This window comes from Hakea prostrata, chromosome 8 (genome assembly GCF_041222555.1).
Source record: "Hakea prostrata isolate BN-2017 chromosome 8, UWA_Hpros_2, whole genome shotgun sequence".
NCBI classification, from domain to species: domain Eukaryota; kingdom Viridiplantae; phylum Streptophyta; class Magnoliopsida; order Proteales; family Proteaceae; genus Hakea; species Hakea prostrata.
In genome coordinates, this window is record NC_142607.1 from 18880212 (window position 1) to 18903291 (window position 23080).

The window sequence follows — 23080 nt, forward strand, 5'->3', positions numbered from 1 at the left end:
AATAGAGATCCTAGGTTCACCTCAAGGTTTTGGACTAGTTTGCAGAAAGCCTTGGGAACCCAGTTAAATTTGAGTACGGCTCATCATCCATAGTCTAATGGACAATCTAAGCGGACAATTCAGATTTTGGAAGATATGCTTAGATCTTGTATTGTGGATATGGGTGGCAACTGGGATGAACACTTAGCTTTGGTTGAGTTTTCCTATAACAACAGTTACCAAGCAACAATAGGCATGGCTCCATTCAAGGCTTTGTATGGAAACACTTGTAGAACACCCTTGTATTGGAGTGAGACCGGTGAAAGAAAAGTCTTAGGTCCGAAAATGATTGAAGCTACAAGTGCAATGGTGGATATGATAAGAGAAAGGATTAAGTTTGCCCAGTCAAGGCATAAATCTTATGCAGATAAGAGAAGGACCGACTTGGAATTTCAAGTTGGGTGAGAAAGTTTTCCTAAAGATATCACCTATGAAAGGTGTGATGAGATTCAATGTTAAAGGAAAGTTTAGCCCTCGCTTCATCGGACCTTATGAAATTCTTGAGAAGGTTGGACCCGTCGCATACCGTTTGGCCTTACCTCCATCTCTTGCTGGAGTTCATGATGTGTTTCATGTTTCGATGCTTCGGAAGTACATAGGGAATCTGGAACACATACTATACAGCAAGCACCTGAAGGACTTAGTGTTGATCTTTCTTATGATGAAGAGCCAGCCGAAATCCTAGACAAGAAGGACAAACAGTTCTTGGAATCATACCATCACTTTGGTAAAGATTCGGTGGAAGAATCACACCCTGAAGAAGCTTCTTGGGAGAAGGAAGAAGACATGAAGGAGAAGTTTCCACATCTTTTTGGAAGCCCAGGTATGCTTTCAATTTCGAGGACGTAATTTCTTTTAAGGGGGGAGAATGTGAAATCCAACCCTAACCTTGACCCAGAAACCCTGTTGTTTGTAGGTCCAAAGACCCAAAGTGAAGGAAGAAGGAAACTATGGGCCATCTCATTGGAAGACATGGTGTTTGACCCAGAACCCTAAGAGATTGATGATGGTGCACCATACTTGGAAACTTTGGCAGTGAAAGAGAAGAAACTGCACCTTGATGAAGAAGAGCTTGGTTGATGGACCAAAAGCCTAGTTGGACATGGTTTGAAGGCATTCCTCTATGCTAGATGAGTCATTTGTTGAGTTGGGAGAAGCCCAACTTGAATTTGAAGAGGATTGGGCCTTGAAATCCCTATTTTGGCCTTACTGTCAGGCTTGGTTGACTGAGCCAATCGACCAGCCAAACGACCAGCTGCTGACAGGATCTGTGAAGATCTTCTATTTAGGGGTTTTGAAGCTCCATTTAATAGGACTTCATGTTTCTTAGCCTCTTTTGTTTCTAAAACCTCTAGAGAACGTGGGAAGCCTCTCTCAAAGCCTCTCCTTGGTGTTTTTGAAGAAATCTTGCAAGATCTTAAGTTCTTCATCTCTTGTTCATCATCAAGGTTAGTAATCTCTTAACTTGCTATTGAATTTACTCTTGCTATGATCTAATCTCCTTACTGTGATTATGAAGTAGGTATTCCATCCTTGCAAACACCTCTTCTACAATCTCTAAAGTTGAGAATGAATCTCCATTCATTCCAATGATGCTATGATCTCCATACTTGATTTTTAGAAGAGATCATAGTATTCTTTATGAAAGCTTGATTTAATCTTATTGTTTTGAATTCTCTAGCATGATAGATCCATTCTCATGTTAGTATTCATCTCTGATCTACTGTTGATATTCATCTAGAGTGAATCCTTGTTCTCTCTAGTTTCTCTTTTGAATTCATGGTTTGTTTTCTTTAAAAACGGTTTTTGATCAAATTAGTAAGTATTGTTTTTTATTATTGTTGGTGTCTAATCTATGCTAGTTAGTCTTAGATTGCTATTCCTAATGTTCCCTAGAATTTTATGAGTGTTTTGAATCCCGGAAGATGAGTTTCGGATCAAAACTCTCAATTTTGATGCGTACTATTCACCTGGTCAACTGGACCAAGCTGCCAGAGTTGACAACAATGGTTTTCTTTCTCTAGTTTGATCCGTTTGACCTCTAATCTTCTAGGTTTTTTTTCCTAATGTTGTATTTATCATTGTTTAGGGTTTATTTCTTGACTTTGGACTTGATCTCTTATTCCTCCGGAATTTCTTCAAAGCTTATTAATTTAAGGATAGTTGTTTTCATATTAAACAAGATTTTAATGATCTTAGTTTCTAATTTGGGAATTTCATGGATTCTCTATGGTTCTCATATTTTCTTATTATAATATTACTTTTTTAAGTACCTCAAGTACAGTAGGTCTTATTCATGTGAGTTGCTTATTCAATTGATCATGTTTATATGTTTATCTTTCTATATGTTGGAATATCAGTTGTGTATGTTATGACTGAATTGGGAATGTGATTGTTTAGGTATGATTTGGGAATGGGGAGTGTCCTTTTGATGTTTCTGTCCTTGGACATCAGTGGAAGTGGTATGGGACATATCCTATAGTGCCCTCTGACTCTTTCCCAGATTATTGATTGTCATACCTAGGGCTTGTCTAGTGATGTTTGGCTAGGATGTCCCTGTTATATCAGACCCGATTCGGAAGGGTATTGAGACCGAGTAACCCATGGCAGCAATGTGGGTTTGTGGGTGCTCAAGACCGGTAACCAATCCGTGAGAGGACATGGATCACATTGTGAGGGGCCATTCATTGGTAGGGTGACAAGTAGTAGACTTGGGCTCATGGGCGCTCAAGACCGGTGTGTAATCCGTGAGAGGACATGAGAGCTTCCTGTTTATTATTTGTGGAAGACCAATAGGGTTAAGAGTCCGTAGTCCGAGTTGGTCGGAGCCATAGGATACGATGACTCTAGGGGGAAGGATACCGGAAAGGATAGCAAGAGGCAAGGATTGGAAGTATCCAACCCTAAGTTGATATAACTAAGTAGATGACTTGCATTGGGCTAAGTTTAACCCTAACATGCGCCAATACTCATACCAATGGTGGTGAGAAATAGTGTTGATCTAAACCCCAACCATGGAATGTTTGAGAGGGATGCAAGACCCAATTACCACCGGAGAACCCAAGATACCGAGATGGTTGAGGGAGAGTGATTTGAGACCTACTCTGGTGCTATGACTTAAAGCATGTTTGCCAATAGAGACCAGCATACATAGAGTTAGATTCATACGTGCATTGTCTATCTCATATCATCTTGCATCATGTTATGTTTGCTATCATGTTTACTAAGTTACTGTGGATATAACTTGCCTTGCTGAGTTCTTTTGAACTCACTCCTTTTTGCAAATATATTTGTTTAGACTATCCTGCAGATGCTGACGACTATGAAGGCCAGTATTGTCACATCCACCCAGCCAGTACCCTACCTGGTATACTCGAGTGTGTGATCCACAGCCCCAAAGAACAAGTATCGAGGAAATCATCCTCCCACATACACAATGACATAATCATGAACAAGATATAATCAATGTGAAATAATATAAACAAGAGATCAAGATAAGAAGAGAGAATGACAATGTAATCAGAGTGCAGAAATAATGATACCAATATATAATAATCAAAGTGTAGAGTGCGCGGAAAATCACTCCATATAATACAGCGGAAATGTAGTTTGAAATCTAACAAAAAGAATGATTACAACTGATTCTCAAAAGAGAGAAAGAAAATAAATAATCAAACTAAACTAAGGTGTCTTTGGTCTTATAAAGTATATCTTCATAAACATAAACAAAAGAAACTAAACAGGGTCGCTTCCATTCCAAAGTAGGGCTAATCTTGGTATGCAACATGATCACTTAAGGGATCTTTAATGTAATCTTCGTTGCCGCTAGCACCTTGAGAAGTATGCTTCATCGGTTTCCGCCTCGTAGTACTGGCCTTCATATTCTTCAGTACCTACAAGATAGTCTAACAAAGATGTTTGCACAAAAAGGAGTGAGTTTGAAAGAACTCAACAAGGCAAGTTATTCCATAACAACATAAATAACATGATAGCAAAACATAGCATGATGCAATATGATATGAAACAGACAATGCATGTATGAATCTAACTCTATGTATGTTGGTCTCTATAGGTAGACATGCTTTAAGTCATAGCACCATACTTCTTTGGGAAGGTCTCAAATCACTCATCATCGGTTGGTAATGGGTCCTGCATCCATCTCGGACAATCCATGGCCGGGGTTTAGGTCACCGCTCTCTCACATCACCATTGGTCTAAGTATTGGCGCATGTCAAGGTAAAGCCTAGCCAAATGCAAGTCATTTACTTGGTTATATCAAGTCAGAGTCAGATACCTCCATTCCTCGCCCCGAGCGATCCTTTCCGGTATCCTTCTCACTAGAGTCAGCGTAATCCCGGACTACGGACTCATCAACCCTATTGGTCATCCATAAATAATAGACGGGAAGCTCTCATGTCCCCACACAAATATAACTCACTGGTCTTGAGTGCCCATGAGCCCAAGTCTACTATTTGCAAACCTACCAATGAATGGCCCCCACAATGTGATTCATGTCTTCTCCCGAATATAACTCTCCAGTCTTGAGCATCCATGAATCCCCATTGCTACCACGGGTTACTCGGTCTCAATACCCTTCTGAATCGGGTTTGATATAACGGGGACATCCTAGCCAAACACTGCTAGACAAGCCCTATGTATGACATACAACAATCCGGGAAAGTGTCAAAGGGCACCATAAAAAATATCCTATACTATTCCCACTGATGTCCAAGGACAGAAATGTCAAAAGGACACTCCCCAATCCCAAATCATACCTAATCAATCACATTCCCAATTCAGTCATAACATACACAACTGATATCTCATCATATAGAAGGATTCACATAAACATGATCAATTGCATATGTAAATGACAAGGATAAGTAATCATACATGATTCAAGTAATGAATAAATACATGAAGGAGGTACTACTGTACTTGAAGTACTTACAGCAGTAGCATCATACTAAGAAAGTATAAGAATGGCAATGAATCTATGAAATTCCCAAAATAGAAACTAAGATTCACGCAATCTATGTTAATATGGAAACAACTATCCTTACCTTAAATAGCTTCGATGAATATCCAAAGATCAAAGAGAATGGTTCCAAACTTAGCAAATAAACCCTAAACAAGCATAGATACATCATTAGGAAAGAGGCCTAGAAGATCAGAGATCAAATGAATCAAATCGGACAAAGAACGCAGCTACTGTCAGCCTTGGTTGATTGGGTGGTAGCTTGGTCCAATTGACCAAGCAATCAACCACCTGAATAGTACGCAGCAGAAATCTGATTTTTTATCCGAAACTCATTCTACAAGATATGAAACACTATAAAACTTGGAGGAAACCTCTAAAACAATAATCTAATACTAAAATAGCATAGATTAGACACTAACAATGATAAAAAACAATACTTACTAATTTGGAAACATGACTTTCTAATTTGGTAAGAATCCTAGTTTTCGATGAAAACATGCTATGAACTCAAGAAAAGAACTAGAGATGATAAGATCTCATTCTAGTAGAACATAATAGTAGATCATTCATGAAATTAACATGCATAACAGATCTAACATGCTAGAGAAATCAAATCGAAAGAATGATCATGGCTTCATGAAGAAATCACAAGGATCATGGTTAAGATCAATATGAAGATCATAGTACCATAAGAATAAATGGAGATTGTAGAAGAGATGATTGCAAGGATGCAACATCTTCTTCATAATCTCAATACAGAGAATAGATCTTAGTAAGAGTAGATCAATATCATACAAGAGAGATTACTAACCTTTGATTGAAGAACAAGAAATGAAGAACTTGAGATCTTGCAAGAGTTCTTCACAAACACCAAGGAGAGGCTTTAAGAGAGGCTTCCCAAGTTCTCTGAGGGTTTTAGAAACAAAGGAGGCTAAGAAACGCGTACTTCTATTATATAGAGCACCAACAGATCTAACAGAGGATCTTTGGCAGATTTTGTCCCTATTGGTCGATTGGTTGGTTGATTGGCCCAATCGACCACCCAGTTGACCAAGCAAGACAGCAAGGCCAAAACAGGGAATTGAAGGGCCTAAACCAAATCTAAATCCAATGAGCTTCTCCCAACACAACATATGACTTACCTAGTATAGAGGAATGCCTTCAAATCATGTCCAACTACACTTTAAGTCCATCAACTAGTCTCATCCTCATCAAGGTGCAGTTTCATTTCCAAATCTATTAAAGCTTCCAAGTATGGAACACCATCATCAACTTCCATGGGTTTTGGGTCAAACACCATGTCTTCCACTGAGATGGCCCATAGTTGGCTTCTTCCTTTACATTGGGTCTTCGGACCTACAAACAACAGGGTTTTCGGGTTAAGGTTAGGGCTGGGTTTCACAAGTACTATGAAGCACAAGCCAATGACGCATACTACTCCCAAGCTGGTGGCTACGGTGACTACGAAAGTAAAGAACTCATGGGTGAAGACATATCGCATCAGGATTAGTCACACTCATGTGCTAGTTACTCGTTATTTGGATTCAGAGACTTATACTTTTAGAAGTTGTATTTATAAGTTAGAAGAGACCTTAGCTTAGTTGATTCTCCTTTCTTTACCTTTCATTTTGGGAATCGGTTGTAAGCTTTCCTTTTTAGTTTCGAGCTACATTCCACTATGTTATGTGGAGTGATTTTCCGCAATCTATGTGTGATTATTCTATTTGATTATAATATTAGTATCATTCTTTCCGCACTCTGATTAAATTGTTATATTCTTTATCTTATCCTGATCTCTTTGTTTATGTAATGCTATATTGATTATGTCTTGTTCGTGATTATATTATTGTAAATGTGGGAGGTTGGTTTCCTCGAATACTGGATCTTCGGGGCTGTGGCACACTCGGGTACGCCAGATAGGGTACCGGCTGGGTGGATGTGACAGTAGGTGGTTCTTCCCAAGAGGGCTCTCGGGTTGACTACCCTCCACAACACTTTCCATATGAAGTTATGGTTAGTTACAAATCTTGTTTTATTATTTTTTTTTTGTAAATAATGTATTTTTTGAATAAAAGAATCAGACTTTATTAAATTTTAGAAAAACAAACTACACTTAATATGGAAAGTAAAGAACTCATGGGTGAAGACGTATCGCATCAGGATTAGTCACACTCATGTGCTAGTTACTCGTTATTTGGATTCGAGACTTATACTTAGAAGTTGTATTTATAAGTTAGAAGAGACCTAGCTTAGTTGATTCTCCTTTCTTTACCTTCATTTTGGGAATCGTGTAAGCTTTCCTTTTAGTTTCGAGCACATCCACTATGTTATGTGGAGTGATTTCCGCACTCTATGTGTGATTATTCTATTTGATTATAATATTAGTACATTCTTCGCACTCTGATTAAATTGTTATATTCTTTATCTTATCTTGATCTCTTTGTTTATGTAATGCTATATTGATTATGTCTTGTTCGTGATTATATTATTGTAAATGTGGGAGGTTGGTTCCTCTCTGGATCTGGGCGTGGAACAGGGATCCGGATAGGGCCGGGTGGATGTGACATGGTGGTTCTTCCCAAGAGGGCTCTCGGGTTGACTACCCTCCACAATACTTTCCATATGAAGTTACGGTTAGTTACAAATCTTGTTTTATATATTTTTTTTGTAAAGAATGTATTTTTTGAAGAAAAGAATCAGACTTTATTAAATTTTAGAAAAACAAACTACACTTAATATGGAAAGTAAAGAACTCATGGGTGAAGACGTATCGCATCAGGATTAATCACACTCATGTGCTAGTTACTCGTTATTTGGATTCAGAGACTTATACTTTTAGAAATTGTATTTATAAGTTAGAAGAGACCTTAGCTTAGTTGATTCTCCTTTCTTTACCTTTCATTTTGGGAATCGGTTGTAAGCTTTCCTTTTTAGTTTCGAGCTACATTCCACTATGTTATGTGGAGTGATTTTCCTAACTCTATGTGTGATTATTCTATTTGATTATAATATTAGTATCATTCTTTCCGCACTCTGATTAAATTGTTATATTCTTTATCTTATCTTGATTTCTTTGTTTATGTAATGCTATATTGATTATGTCTTGTTCGTGATTATATTATTGTAAATGTGGGAGGTTGGTTTCCTCGAATACTGGATCTTCGGGGCTGTGGAACACTCGGGTATGCCAGATAGGGTACCGGTTGGGTGGATGTGACAGTAGGTGGTTCTTCCCAAGAGGGCTCTCGGGTTGACTACTCTCCACAACACTTTCCATATGAAGTTATGGTTAGTTACAAACCTTGTTTTATTAATTTTTTTTTTGTAAAGAATGTATTTTTTGAATAAAAGAATCATACTTTATTAAATTTTAGAAAAACAAACTACACTTAATATAACAAAAACACCTAGCCCTGCAATATCAGTTGCCACCCCCCCCCCCCACACCCAACCTTACTAGTTTCTTTATCAAAATAAAGCAAAAATAATCCATAGCTTAGCTGAACCTGAACAAACCTCCATGGCATTCTGTTGTTCCATTGGCTGAGATTGCATATGTTGTCATTGTTGACAACTAAAATACAATGTGTTCTAAGAGTACATGACTTATACTGAAGATAAGCTCCCATAGAAGGCTTTGGGCATTTGTTATATTTTTTTAGAGGGTGATTAACACTATTAAAATAGTTTTGACTGTTTATGAGAAGATTTAAGTGTTTTGGGTGAAGCGAAGATTACTTAGAATAGTGGATTTCACAAGTCATTGCACAAGGGTCACATTGGATGAATTTTTAAGTAGTCATCCAGTTGTTTTCTGGGTTTGGCTTAAACTGAAGAAATGTAGTTCCTGAAGTCTTCTTTTCAACGCAATTTTTGGATTATGATTTCGATATCAAAAATGGAAGTTATGAGGTTGCTCGTGAGAGTGTGCGATATGGAACAAATCTGGGCATTGTAGAAGAAATATCAAATTTGGCTACTGTGATGCAATCTACTCTCAGGGGTCAGAAAGTAATTTTTAAGAGTTCGGGGGTCTTTGTGAAATAAGTTCTACATCTCAAGGAGGAAAGTGTAATTTTGAAAGATTGAATGATACAATCTAATGGTAATTAGAAGGACATGGATGAAGATCCAATTTTGAGGGTGGAGATTGATGTGCTTGGTATTCAAGTGCCCAAGATGGAAAAGATTCCATCGCGTGCCTTTTGGTTGGTCCAGAGCATGATAATATGGTGCACTACAAAGTATAATGATCAATATAATCCTATGTATCGCAACTTAAAGATCATATTAGAAAAGATTCCATTTGAAATAATTTGGTGAAGGGTACTCTAATCTTACATCACTTAAATGATTTGACGACCTAGATCTCACCCGCCTTTTTATAGTGGATATCCAACGGCTGTGGGATTAGATTCTCTTTGGGACTCATCTAGAAGATGAAATCCAATGGTTCTTGTGCATCAACGTTCATTCTATTTAAAAGCTTGAATTTGAGTGAAACAGAGGAGGGTTTTTGAGATTTTTGGCTTGTAAGACTAAGAAAAACAAGGAGGAGAAGCCAAGAAGCAAGAGGGGTATGGAAAACAAGCTTGGATGCATATTTTGGTGAAAACGTTGAAAAGAAGTTGAGTAATCTATTGTAATCTCCCTTAATTTGAAAAGTTTCACCTTTCAAGTAGTTGTTTGTTAGGGTTGAGTTGTTTGAGGTTGTAGCCTTATACTTTTGTGGGTGTAAGAGTTAATACTGGAGTGGGTGCTCTATGTTTTGAATTAATTGAGAATGGGTGCTCTCTAATCATTGTAGTGATCAAAATTCTAGTTGGAAAGTATTGAGTAAATATGAAGTTCTATTTAGGGCATTACTCCGTGGATGTAAACAATTTGGCTGAACCACGTAAATTTGGTGTCTTGTGTTTCTAATTTATTTTTCATTGTATATATTTGGAGTGCTTTGATTGCAGAGTGGTGGTGCGCTGTCTAGTAGACCCAGCCACATTGTGGTGTGTGGTGGACGTGCCCTTATGTAATTGATAATTACATGATTATCTTGACCAATCTTGTCTTGAGTTTAAAGAAGCGTCACATCAAAGAGAATTTTAGAAAACACTAATTCACCCCCCCTCAGTGTCAACTTGGGAATAACATATTCTATTGCAGCTCCTTTTGAATATGTTTAGGCCAAACCCCAATTAAGGAAGAAGTTTGATTCTTAATAGCAAATTTCACAAGAAAGTCTACAATAAAATTTGTTTCACAAAAGCAATGCGAGATCCTCCGGTCAACAGAATCCAAAAAAATTAACAAATACATTCACATTTTAGCAAATATAAAAAGAGAAGAAAAAAAATTGAGCTTTATTATAATCTCACTACCCCTCTCCTAGTTCCTTCTTGTTTCGCAGCCGTTAAACTTCATCAACCCCAAAGCTCCTCCAGGGACTTGCGTGGCTCGTTTGATGAAATCATTACCTCTAGTGGAAATCCCCTTTTCTGAGGAATCTGGCGTATGTCCTCGAGTTCTTGTTGGGTAAGTTCCCAATCAAATATTTGAAGGTTTTCTTTCATCCTCACCTCATTAAAGCTCTTGAAAATTGGACTTGATCCTTGCTGACATATCCATCTTAGTGAGACCTGTCAAATGGCAATTTCATTTTACAAAATTAGTAGATCTTTCAAATTTAGAACTTGAAATAATTTTTCAGTCGACTTGATCTTTTATCCTATGAAAGCACTCGTATCATACTAAATTAATTTTTTTAAAGCCAGAGTTACCTGGGCAACGCTCTTCCCCTTGGTCCGGGCGATTTCTTCAAGGATTGGACTCTTCATGACATCTAAAGAACCCCAATAAGCTCCATTCGCTGCCAAAGGAGACCAAGCACTCACAAGAATCCCATTTTCATTGCAGAAATCCCTCAATTTCCTCTGCTGCCATGCAGGATTCATTTCCACCTGAGTTTAGTTTTAGATGCAGACAACAAACATTAACCGCACAGGTTTTTATTTATTAAACAGGAGAGAGAGAGAGAGAGAGAGTCTCTGTTGTATGTATTTCATACCTGATTCACGGCTGGAGGAATAGTGGAATAGCTTGGGAGTTGTGAAAGCAACTTGGAAGAGAAATTGCTGACACCTATGGACTTAGCCAGGCCAAGCCTACAGCACTCTTCCATGGCTTTCCAGGTTCCTTTTAAATCAAAGGGAAGAATATCCTCTTCAGCGTAAGGCATCCGTGATCCTTGTTTCACCCTCAGAGGGCTGTGTATGAGATACAGATCGACATAATCTAGCCCGAGTTTCCTATTTCATGCAACATTATGAGACAGACAAATCGTAGATAAGAAATGTTGAAGGATTAATAAGGCACGAACTTATATAAGAGTAGTATTGAAATCATGACAGAGATAATCACCCAAGTGTCTCTTTGAGTGCTGGGAGGACAAGATCATGGTCTGTATCTGAAGGCTTTAACTTTGAAGTGACAAAAATATCACTGCGGTTATTAATCAATCCTCGCTGAAGTGCTTGGGCTATGGCCTCCCCAACGAACTCTTCGGTGTTGTAGCTGGAAGCAGTATCGAAGTGGCGGTGTCCGATCTCAATTGCTTTGATGAGTATAGAAGTGAGGTTTGCAGGGATAGGGTCACAACCTGTTCCGAAGCCTATTACTGGCATTCTAAAGCCAGAATTCAAATCTACCTCTGGGATCATTTCGGAAGAGTTACTGGAAGAACAAAACATCTCCTCTTGTTGAGCTGAAGAAAGAAAAGATGCTCGAAGTTCTATCCAAAACCTCTTCTCTTGTTGAATAAAAGGCTTATGGGATTTGTGTTTATAATTAACAAGGTCGGCTATATTTTGAGCCACTCGTTAAGGTGTTTTCCATATCAATTGGATACAACTTCGGTAGGTCGATTTTTCAAAGTCAGCAAGGTCGGCTGTATTCTGAACTTCCGTGTAAAAAAAAAATGCTTGCAATGAGAAGATTATATATTAACGAAAAGAGATTAGAAATGTTATGGGACCAGCAGCTGGTCCCTAATCGGCGTAGCTGGTCCCTACATAAGCATGTTTGTAGTTAATTGGAACAGAGTTATAAAAGCATGAATGAAAAAATAATTGAACTATTATGAGAATTTTTTTTTTTTTTTTTTTTAAATTAATTTGTAATTGTTATAAAATAGAGAAGATATATTAATAACAAGGAAGAAAATTAGGATAAGATGAACCAAACTCTTTTCATTGAATTGTGTGCATTATATATGTATATCATAAATAGTATCTTATTTGATACGGAAATATCAGAGCTTACAAGAAAATACAATATATGATTCTTGCTGATACGGGAAAATTATGATGAAATTGGGTCCACCCTTGGTTCAACCCTTGACCCTGGTCGGGAACGACCCGACCGTTTCAGGTTCGAATGAACCGGGTTTAAAGGTAGCGTGCTAAGGAAGAAACCTTGCACGTCCAGAAGACAAGCACACGCCCAGGAAACTCGGAGTATCTAATCCACCCAGGGGCGGTTATTAACGCTCGCAAAAGCGGACGATCGTGTAGGTTGGAGTAACTACCACGCCCATAGCAAAGGATCGTGTGATTAAGGGAAGTCATCCATTACCCCACGATCAGGTCAAACCATAAAGATCTGACGGCTACCAAGAGAAGGCTCGAACGAGTTCAACGAACGAGATTAGAAGGTAAAAACTAAATAAGTCCCAACCTACGTACAAAGAAGGTAACCATGATTTTCTGAAGCTATAATCGGATTTGAATTTCCTCACAATTTCCGGTTCCCAACTTTCTCCTTGTTCGACGGTTCGGGGGATCCCATCGCCCATATCAGCTACTACCAACAGACTATGGCAGTAGCTGGTAACTCTGATGAAATCCTTTGTAGAGTGTTCGGTTCCTCCTTGACTGGGGCAGCACTGAAGTGGTTCTCAAATCTTCCTTTGGGAAGAATTGTCGATTTTGAAGAATTGGCCAGAAAGTTTAACGGTCGTTTCCAGAGAGGAATTCAAATCAAGAAGACGGAGGAAATGTTATTCACTATCAAGTAAGGGAAGAACGAATCAATTCGGGAATACTTGAAAAGATTCAACAAAGTCACTATGGAGATCAAGAATTTGGATGAGCAGGTAGCTAAAACTGCTATATTCACTGGACTCACAAACCAAAGACTTCTGGAGTTATTACTTCAAAACATGCCTACCACTTACGCCGAGTTGGTGCAAAGGTGTCAAAAGCAGGAAAAAGTGATTGAAATTCTTGATGCATGCCAAGGGGAAGCAAAGACCTCTAACAAAGAACAGAAGGCTCCTGAAAGAAGGTAGAAGCCAAAGCAGCCCAATCATGATGTGGCAAGGAAACCTCGTTCGACATGGAGGCAGTGTGAAACTCAGCCCTAACCTTGACCTGGAAACCCTATTGTTTGTAGGTCCGACAACCCGAAGTAAAGCAAGAAGTCAGTTATGGACCATTTCAAGTAGAAGACTTGGTGGCTGGCTTGGAATCCATGAGTGTTGATGTCAATGTTCCATTTATGGAAACTGCATCTTGATGAATATGGAATTAGTGGAATGATTTGGAGTGCTCTCTGTCATGGTTCGAAGGCATTTCTACCTACTAGGTAAGTCACTTAATGTGTGTGCAAAACCCCTTTATGTTTGGATTTGATCTGAGCCTTCATTTCCCTGTTTTGGACTTGCTGTTCTAATTGGTCGACTCATTGGTCGACTGGACCAGTCGACCAATCCAATCGACCAATGGGATCTGATTTTGCTAATTTGGTCTTTGCTTGCTCTATTTAAGTCCAATCTCGAGTCTACTTCGTATTTTCTGCCTCCAAACTCTTTGGAACGTACCAGAGCCCTCTGCAAGTCATCTCCCTTGTGTCCTTGGTGATTATCTTGACGGATCTTCGTCAAAACTCGTGCTTTTACACAAAAAGGTATGTGATCATCCTCTTCTATGTTTCATCTTTGATTCTTCATTATTTTTATTTCCTTTTATGATTGAGGACAATAGTAGTGAGGTTGTATCTCTGTTGCAACCATCATTATACTCATTCCCTCTCTTTTCCTAAGGATCTAAAGCTTGGTGGATGATCTTCATCAAGATCATCACTCGCTTTTGAAGGAAAGCTTGCATTCATTCTCTTTCCTTATTTAGATCATGTTCTTCAGTCTTAGATCTATTTTTCTTGAAGATCTATGCATGATTTTCATAATTTCTTATTCACAATCAGTTATCCATCATCCTATTGTTCTTGTCCATGATTTTTACTATGAATTCTTCAAGAACCATGATTGATCTAATTATGGTAACTTTTGTTTCCTAATTTATAACTTGAAGACTTGATATGATGAGTGTTTTGAAGCCCTCTATATACTATTATACTGCCATTGTAGTTTACCCCTTATTTAGTACCCTTTTGAACCACTAAATTCGGTTTTATATTCTTAATCTCTGATTTTTGAAGGCCACTGTCTCTGTTGGTTGACTCATTGGTCGACTAAGGCAGTAGACTAAGTCAATCGACCAATGAGTACAGCAATCTCATATTTGGTATGTTTTGGATGTTTTGATATCTTTCCTTCTAGGAATCTTTCCTAATATGTTGTATATACTTGTTTAGGACTTTCTTCCCAAGTTTAGTCAAGGTCTTACTTGATTTCCGAAGTTCCTTTGCGAGTTATATAAGGTAAGGATGGTTATTTCCTTAACTACATAGTTGCATATCCTAGTTTCTATATTTAAATCTTGTTAGTTTATTTCCTTAATTAGATTCTTACAATGATATACTACTGTTGCATAGTCTTGATTACAGTAGCATTACTCGTTTATGTTAACTTGACTCATGTATGATTTACTTTCCAGTTATATGCAAGTTGTATGTTATTATTGATTTCTTTCCATATAAGAAGTTACCATATATGTGATGTTATGGATTTATGCTTGTGTATGATTAAGTATGGTTTGGAAAGGGGAGGTGTCCTTTGACACTTCTGTCCTTGGACAACTACGGGAATATTATGGGATGTTTCTGGAGATGCTCTTTGGACACCTTCCTAAACTGTTGGATGACATATTTAGAACTCTCTAGTAGTATTTGGCTAGGATGTTCCATTATGTCAGACCCTAATCGGAGGGGTATTGAGACCGAACGACCCGTGGTAGCAATGGGGATTCATGGGCGCTCAAGACCGGTAACCAACCCATAAGAGGACAGGAATCACATTGTGGGGACCATTTATCAGTAGAGTTGCATATGGATAGACTTGGGCTCACGGGCGCTCAAGACCGGTAACCAACCCGTGAGGGGACGTGAGAGCTTCCCGTTTACCATATGTGGATGACCTATAGGGTTGATGAGTCCGTAGTCAGGGACTATGAGGACTCTAGTGTGAAGGATGCCGGAAAGGATCGCCAGGGGCGAGGAATGGACGTATCTGGATCTGACTTGATGTAACTAAGTAGGAGACTTGCATTTGGCTAGGCTTTAACCCTAACATGCGCCTGTAATTAGACCAATGGTGATGTGAGAGAGAGGTGACTTAACCCCCAACCATGGAATGTCCCGAGGGATGTCAGACCCACTACCAAAAGGCGTTGTGTGATGAGACCTTTCTAAAGAGGTACGGTGCTATGACTTAAAGCATGTCTGCCAATAGAGACCAACATACATAGAGCTAGAATCATATTGCATCATGTGTTTCATATCATATAGGATTTTACTTTGCTTTGAAATCCTGCTATTTATGTTGTTATGGATTAACTGCCTTACTGAGTTTCTTTAAAACTCATTCCTTTTGTACAATGTTTTGTTAGATTACTCTACAGGTATTGATGACTATGAAAGTCAATTTGAGGAAGCGCAAACTGAAGAGGCGTACTTCATGCAAGGTGCTGGCAACCATGAAAATTACATTGAGGATCCTCAAGTGGTTTTGCTTGTTACCAGGATTAGCCCTACTGTGGAGTGGAAACATCTGAGTGTCATTGATGAAGTCTATGTTTATGAAGACGTTCTTTATAAGATAGAATAGACTTTAGTTTAGTTTGTTATATCTTTCTTATCTTAGAACCAGATGTAACCTTTCTTCTGATTTGCGATCTACTTTCCGCTGGTTGTAGAGTGGGATTCCGCCTCACTTTACTTATTGATTTAGACATTCTGATTGTCTTTCATACTTTGATGATATGTGATTTATTCTTTCTTTATTTGGATCTTTTGTTTATCTTTTGCACATTGATTATTTATGTCATGATTATGTTATTGTCTATGTGGGAGGTTGATTACCTCGATACTTGATCTTCGGGGCTGTGGATCACACACTCGGGTATGCCAGGTAGGGTACCGGCTGGATGGATGTGACAGGCAGCGTTCTCCCGATCAAAGTGAATATACATCGTTGAATGCTCCAAGGTTGGAAATTTTGAACATCATAAAAAATCAAGATATTCTGAAATGGCCACCAAAGATTATAACCGAGCCAGGAGAGCGGAACATGGAGAAGTATTGTCATTTTCATAAAGATTACGGGCATTACACTAATGAGTGCAGACACCTGAAGGCTAATATTGAGAGATTGATATCTCAGAGGCATCTCTCCTGCTTTGTTAAAGGGCGACAGGCCGAGCCAAGAGTAACTATTGGGAAAAGGGAACGTTTAGGAAGCAGAGATCGACGAGTCGAGGTTCCCAAATCAAAGAAGGGAAAAGAAGTAATTGTGGCTAGCCGATCTCCTATCCTTACCATATTTGGAGAACCCGAACCAGAGTCCCTCAGAAAGCTGAAGGCCAAATCCAAGTTTGTTGGGACTGGAGAGACGCAAAAACAGAAGAGGCCGAATGCTGAAAGTTCCATTACTTTCAATGACGAAGACGAAAGAGGTGTGTGTACACCTCATGATGATGCCATAGTAATCAAGGTGGAAATCGGGCGTCGGGAGGTGCATAGAGTACTGGGTGATACAGGATCTTCGGCAAATCTTTTGTCCTACGAAGCCTATCAGAGATTGAAGGTTGAGGAGGACTTAATGAAGCCGTCCTCTACACACTTATATGGGTTTGCTGGTTCGTCAGCTGTAACCGAAGGATCGATTCAACTAGACCTTTCGGTTGGAAACTTCCCCAAGGAAACCACAATTCGGGTAAATTTCCTGGTGGTTCAGGAGCTTCCGGCATACAATGTCATTCTCGGCAAGCCATCCTTAACAAAGCTAGGTGTTGTAGTCTCAACGAAGCATATGAAGATAAAATTTCCAACTGATAAGGGAATCGGCCAAGTATCTTCTGATCAAAGAATATCCTGACAATGCTATGTGGCGTATTTGAAGGATAAAGATGGTCCAAAGGAAGCCATGGCATTGCCAATTGAAATACGTGACGATCGGGACGAAGATGAGATGCAAAGGCCCGAACCGCTGGAGAAGTTGGAGCGAATCCAGTTGGATCCCAAGGATGAAAAAAGAACGACTCATATTGGATCCGAACAACTGAAGGAATTCAAGTTAGAATTAAAGAATTTCCTTCGGGAAAATAAAGATGTATTCGTGTGGTCTACTGAAGACATGCCAAGAATAGATCGAAAAGTGGCAGAATACAAGCTTTGGATAGACCCGAAGGCCAAACTTGTGGTCAAAAGGAGAAGGAACTTTTCAATGGAGAACCACAAAGCTATTAGAGGTGAAGTTGAGAAGTTAAAGAATTCAGGGTTCATTGAGCCTATTGAATGCCCGACTTGGTTGGCCAATGTGGTAATGGTCAAGAAGGCAAATGGAAAATGGAGGTTGTGTCTGATTACCACAGACCTCAACAAATCCTGCCTGAAGGACTGCTATCCCTTACCCCGAATAGATCTATTAATAGACGCCACAGTAGGATATGAAACCCTAAGTTTCCTGGATGCTTATTTGGGGTATAACCAGATCCTCATGAATCAAGAAGATGAAAAGTCCACGGCTTTTATGACTGATCGTGAAAGTTTTTACTACAAAGTCATGTCGTTTGGTCTGAAGAATGCGGGAGCTACTTATTACAGAGCAGTGAACAAGATCTTCAAGGATCTGATAGGGAAAAACATGGAGGCTTATATGAATGATATGTTAGTAAAAAGCGTGGCACGTTCGGGACATATTGCTGATCTAGCAGAGGTATTTTCAGTGCTACGAAAATACCAAATGAAGTTGAATCCAGAGAAGTGCACGTTCGGCGTATCCTCGAGAGAATTCCTGGGATTCATGGTATCTCAAAGGGGGTATAGAGGCTAATCCAGCCAAGATACAAGCTTTGATCAACATGGAGCCTCCAAGGACCGTTCGGGATGTGCAATGTTTAACAAGGAGAGTGGCAAAGTTGAATCGCTTAATATCATAGTCGGGAGAGAAGTGTCTTCATTTCTTCAAAGCTTTGAAAATTTTTGAGGGGGAGTAAGGAAGCCCGATGGACGGACGAATACCAAAAGGCATTTGAGAACTTGAAGGATACGCTCGGCAGACCACCTCTCTTATCCCGACTAGAGAAAGGTGAGACTTTGCAAGTTTACTTAGCCACATCTCATTCCGCTGTAAGTGCAGTGCTTGTTCGAGAGAAGGAAATAAAGCAATGGCCGATCTATTACATCAGCCATGTACTCCTGGATGTGGAAACACGATACTCACAAATCGAGAAGCAAGCACTTGCACTCATGATGGCAACCAGAAAATTAAGGCCATATTTCCAGGCACATCCAATAGAGATATTAACTACTTTTCCTTTGAAAAAAGTTCTTTATAAACCTGATTTGTCTGGGAGGATGGTGGCATGGTCGGTTGAGCATGGCAAGTTTCAAGTAAACTTTAAATCTCGCACGGCAATAAAAGCCCAAGCATTGGCGGACTTTGTCATGGAAACTACAACTCCGTTGGAGGGAGAAACCGAACCGAGTATCCCAACCATGTGGGAGGTTTATGTGGATGGTTCGAGCAATAAGCATGGGGCTGGAGCAGGAGTCCTACTCAAAAGTCCAGCAGGCTTTATAATTCGCTATGCATTGAGGTTTGCTTTCAAAGGAAGCAACAATGAAGTAGAGTATGAGGCCTTTATAGCAGGACTCCGTTTGGCTAAGGCTCTGGCTATCACATCCACCCTAAGGGTACCCTATCTGGATTACCTGGTGGAGTGATCCACAGCCCAAAAGATCAAGTTTAGAAACGATCATATCCATTTAGCACAATAATTTAATCAAAAGCAGTAACAAATCAAAAATTTCAATTAACTTAATAATAAAGGTCAAGGAGGAATCTCAGAAGAATCACAAAGAGCATCAGAGTGCAGAAAGATACTAATAAAATAATTAAGTAAAATTGAAATGAGGCGGAAACCCATTCTACAATAACAACGAAAGGTAGATCGAGATAAGGTGCAGGTTGCAACCAGTTCTTAAAAGAAGGGAAAGGAAAGGAAAGGTAAACAACTAAATTACAGTTTCTTCTAACAAAATTATAAGAAACTAAGCCAGACCACATCTGCTCCTGACAAATATCAGTCTCAGACTGCTAATCTTTATCAACGTATTCACCGCCACCAGTGTGGTACAACTCACCAACTTGGTCTTCAGAGTGTTGACTGTCACAGTCAACAGTAGTAACACCTGTAGAAAAGTCTAACAAAATATGTTGCAAAAAGGAGTGAGTTCAAAAGAACTCAGCAAGGTAGTCATTACATAAAACATAAGCCATATGACACAAGCCATAACATGATGCAATATGATATGAAACACATGATTCAAGTATGGTTCTAACTCTATGAATGTTGGTCTCTAAGGTAGACATGCTTTAAGTCATAGCACCATACTTCTTTGGGTAGGTCTCAATCACTCAAGCCGGTGGGAATTGGGTCCTGAAACCTTCCGGACAACCTTGGCTGGGGTTTCGGTCACCGCTCTGTCACATCACCATTTGGTCTAAGTATTGGCGCATGTCAAGGTAAAGCCTAGCCCAATGCAAGTCATCTACTCAGTCATATCATGTCAAATCCAGATACATCCATTCCTCGCCCTCGGCGATCCTTTCTGGTATCCTTCACACTAGAGTCAGCGTAATCCCAGATTACGGACTCATCAACCCTATTGGTCATCCAAAAATAGTAAACGGGAAGCTCTCACGTCCTCTCACGGGTTGGTTACCGGTCTTGAAGCGCCCGTGAGCCCAAGTCTAGCTATTTGCAACCCTACCAATAAATGGCCCCTTTCAGGTATCCGCAATATGCTTTATGTCCTCTCACGGGGTGGTTACCGGTCTTGAGCGCCCATCAAACCATACCCTACCACGGGTCATTCGGTCTCAATGCCCTTCCGATTTGAGTCTGATACGACAAGGATAGTCCTAGCTATACAACTAGACAATCCTATGTATGTCATCCAATAACCCAGGAAAGTGTCGATGGGCACCTTCGGAGAACATCCCATACTATTCCCTCCGATGCCCAAGGACAGAAGGGTCAATAGAACACTCCCCAATCCCAAGTTATACCTAAGCAACCACATACTCAAGTCCAACATCTCACATAAATTTGATACATCATAATAATAGAAGTTCAGTCATAATATTGAAATGATTCATCATAAGTATAAATGACAATAATAATCAATCATTATAACAAGAGTACATGAAATCACAATACTACTATTCTAAAGCATGTATAACAGTCCTATGATATTCAAAAGTAATAAAGAGACCATGTTCACTAAGTTATGAAAATCAAGGCTTAAGCACATAGCCTATGTATTTATGGCGATAACCATCCTTACCTTAATTGAGTCGAAACTAATCCCAAAGATCACTTAGAATAGCCCAAAAGTTAGTGTTTGTACCCTAGACAACACACAAGTAACATCAGAGAAGAAAGCAACCGAATCGGAGGTCAAACGGATCAATTCGGCCGAGTACAGGGGTGTTACCATCTCTTGGTTGACTGGCTTGGTCGACCAAGACTTGTTAACCACAGGGCAGCAATGGAAACATGATCCGAAACTGCCCTTCCGGTGCTCTGATCGTCACGAAATTTGGAGGGCATGTTTATAACAGTAAGAGGACACTACACACTAATTTTCATGATGATCCAACGGTTAAATCAAAAATGCCCAAATCGAAATCTTAGGTTCTATATGATACTTAACAAGAATTAAATTGGAATTGATAGAAGTTGTAAAGGATGATGGGAATCAATCAAATGAGTGTTAAGAATCAAGTTAGAATCTTAATTTCATTATAGTCTAAGCTTAACATGCATCTACATATCAGATTTGAATCAAAATAGGTTAAATTGAATAGAATCAAAATGATGGAGTGAAATTAATCTCATTTGAATCATAACATAGCATGAGTGGGGAAGGATCAAGGAATTGAAAGGGGGAAACTCATGGTTAAGTGTTTGCAAGGTTGCAGCACTTCAGCCATGATTTCAAGATCATCAATTGATAGAAAAATGAATAGATTAGAAGAAGAATAAAAGAAATCATACCTTGAGTTGATGATTAAGGTGCAACACAAATGATTGGAGTCAAAGATCTTCAAAAACACCAAGAAAAGCCCAAGAGAGTGTCCAACCTCGTTCTCTGGAGTTCCAAACCTTAGTTTAGGTCCTCATTCACGAGTTCCAAAAAGGTAGGGGCAAAATGGGAAGTGATTTAGTGAATATTAGAATTCCATTACTCTTGGTCGACTGTCAGTCGTGTCAGTCGACCAAGCACTCGACCAAGCTATGACAACAACTTTAGGAGTGGATTCAGAAGGCTATACAGGGTCAAATCGAGCGGGGTTTTCTCCTACAAGTCAATCAACAAGTCTAGTTTCAGAAAATACCTTCGGATTGATCACGGGGTTCTCTGGAATGCTCAACAACAACCCGGCGTTTTTTCCCCCCCCACGGGGGGGGGGGGGCACCGTAAGCTTCAAACTATGGATTCAATCTATAAATTCGATGTGGTTGTGGAATGAAATCTTGGATTCTACTCAACAAACTTTGATCAAGGTTTTTGTGCATGTGCAATGTTAGCTATTTTGTCCGGGCACCCTCCCATAAATCTGTCAATGTCCATAGTGCTCAGTCGAATCAATCAAGCATCAAATCATTCACTAAGAGGTCCCACAGGTCTCTTCTACCACCACTTCGGGTCTTCGGACCTGCAACAGTATAAAAATCGGGCCGGGTCAGGGTTAGGATAAGGCCGGATTTTACACTGGCAATAGTTGATGTAACTGTTTTCAGTGAGTCACAGCTTATTGTGAACCAAGTGCAAGAAGAGTATGGCATCAAGGAGCCCCAATTGCAGAAATATCAGGAAATCGTGAGGGCAATACGAAAGGAATTCAAAGATCTAAAATTATGTCAAAGCCCGAGAAAGGAGAATACACTGGCGGATGAACTCTCAAGATTTGCTAACGCCAAAGAAAAGACGCTCGAACCTTCAGTCTACATTGAAGAGTTAGCATTCCCGAGCAATCAAGAACAGGAGGTTTCATATATCGAAATCAAACATTGCTGGATGGACCCAATCATGGAATATATTCAGGATGACAACCTACCTGAGGATGCAAAAGAAGCCAGGATGATCCGGGTATGAGCATCAAGATTCACAATGCAAAACGAAAGATTATATTGAAGATCTTATTTTGGGTCACTCCTCAGATGTTTGGGGCTTGAAGGATCAAGAATTTCTTTAGCAGAGGTTCATTAGGGGATTTGTGGGGTGCATATGGGCGGTCGGGCCTTGGCTCACAAAATCCTGAGGCTCGGGCTGTACTGGCCAAAAATTCAAGAAGCCGCAATGGAATATGTTCGCCATTGCAACAACTGTCAAATTCATGCTACAGTATCAAAGAGGCCTGCAAAGATCCTAACTTCAATTCTTGATCCCATCCCTTTTGCGATGTGGGGAATTGATATTATGGGAAAATTCACCAAAGCATCTGGTGGTTGGCAATACCTCATTGTGGCAATCAACTACTTCACCAAGTGGGTAGAAGCAAACCCTCTGGCGACAATTACTGAGAAGAATTTTCATGAT

The 23080-nt window shown here is 39.5% G+C and overlaps 1 protein-coding gene across 1 annotated transcript; it reads right to left on the reverse strand.

Moving 5' to 3' along the window:
* Window positions 1-10198: 10198 nt before the first annotated feature.
* On the reverse strand, window positions 10199-11873 carry LOC149007378 (rhazimal reductase 1-like). Its single transcript, XM_089166622.1, has 4 exons — window positions 11435-11873; window positions 11082-11322; window positions 10795-10974; window positions 10199-10653 (listed from the first exon to the last, which is right to left on the reverse strand). Exons 1-4 carry the CDS (start codon window positions 11761-11763, stop codon window positions 10438-10440), a joined length of 966 nt encoding a protein of 321 aa, XP_089022748.1. The 5' UTR covers window positions 11764-11873; the 3' UTR covers window positions 10199-10437.
* Between the last annotated feature and the right edge of the window lie 11207 nt (window positions 11874-23080).

Coding starts and splice junctions, on each gene's coding strand:
- LOC149007378 (XM_089166622.1), bottom strand. CDS start 11,763: ATGTTTTGTTCTTCCAGTAACTCTTCCGAAATGATCCCAGAGGTAGAT. Junction 11,323..11,434: donor GCACTCAAAGAGACACTTGG/GTGATTATCTCT, acceptor TGCATGAAATAG/GAAACTCGGGCTAGATTATG. Junction 10,975..11,081: donor TTCCTCCAGCCGTGAATCAG/GTATGAAATACA, acceptor AACTAAACTCAG/GTGGAAATGAATCCTGCATG.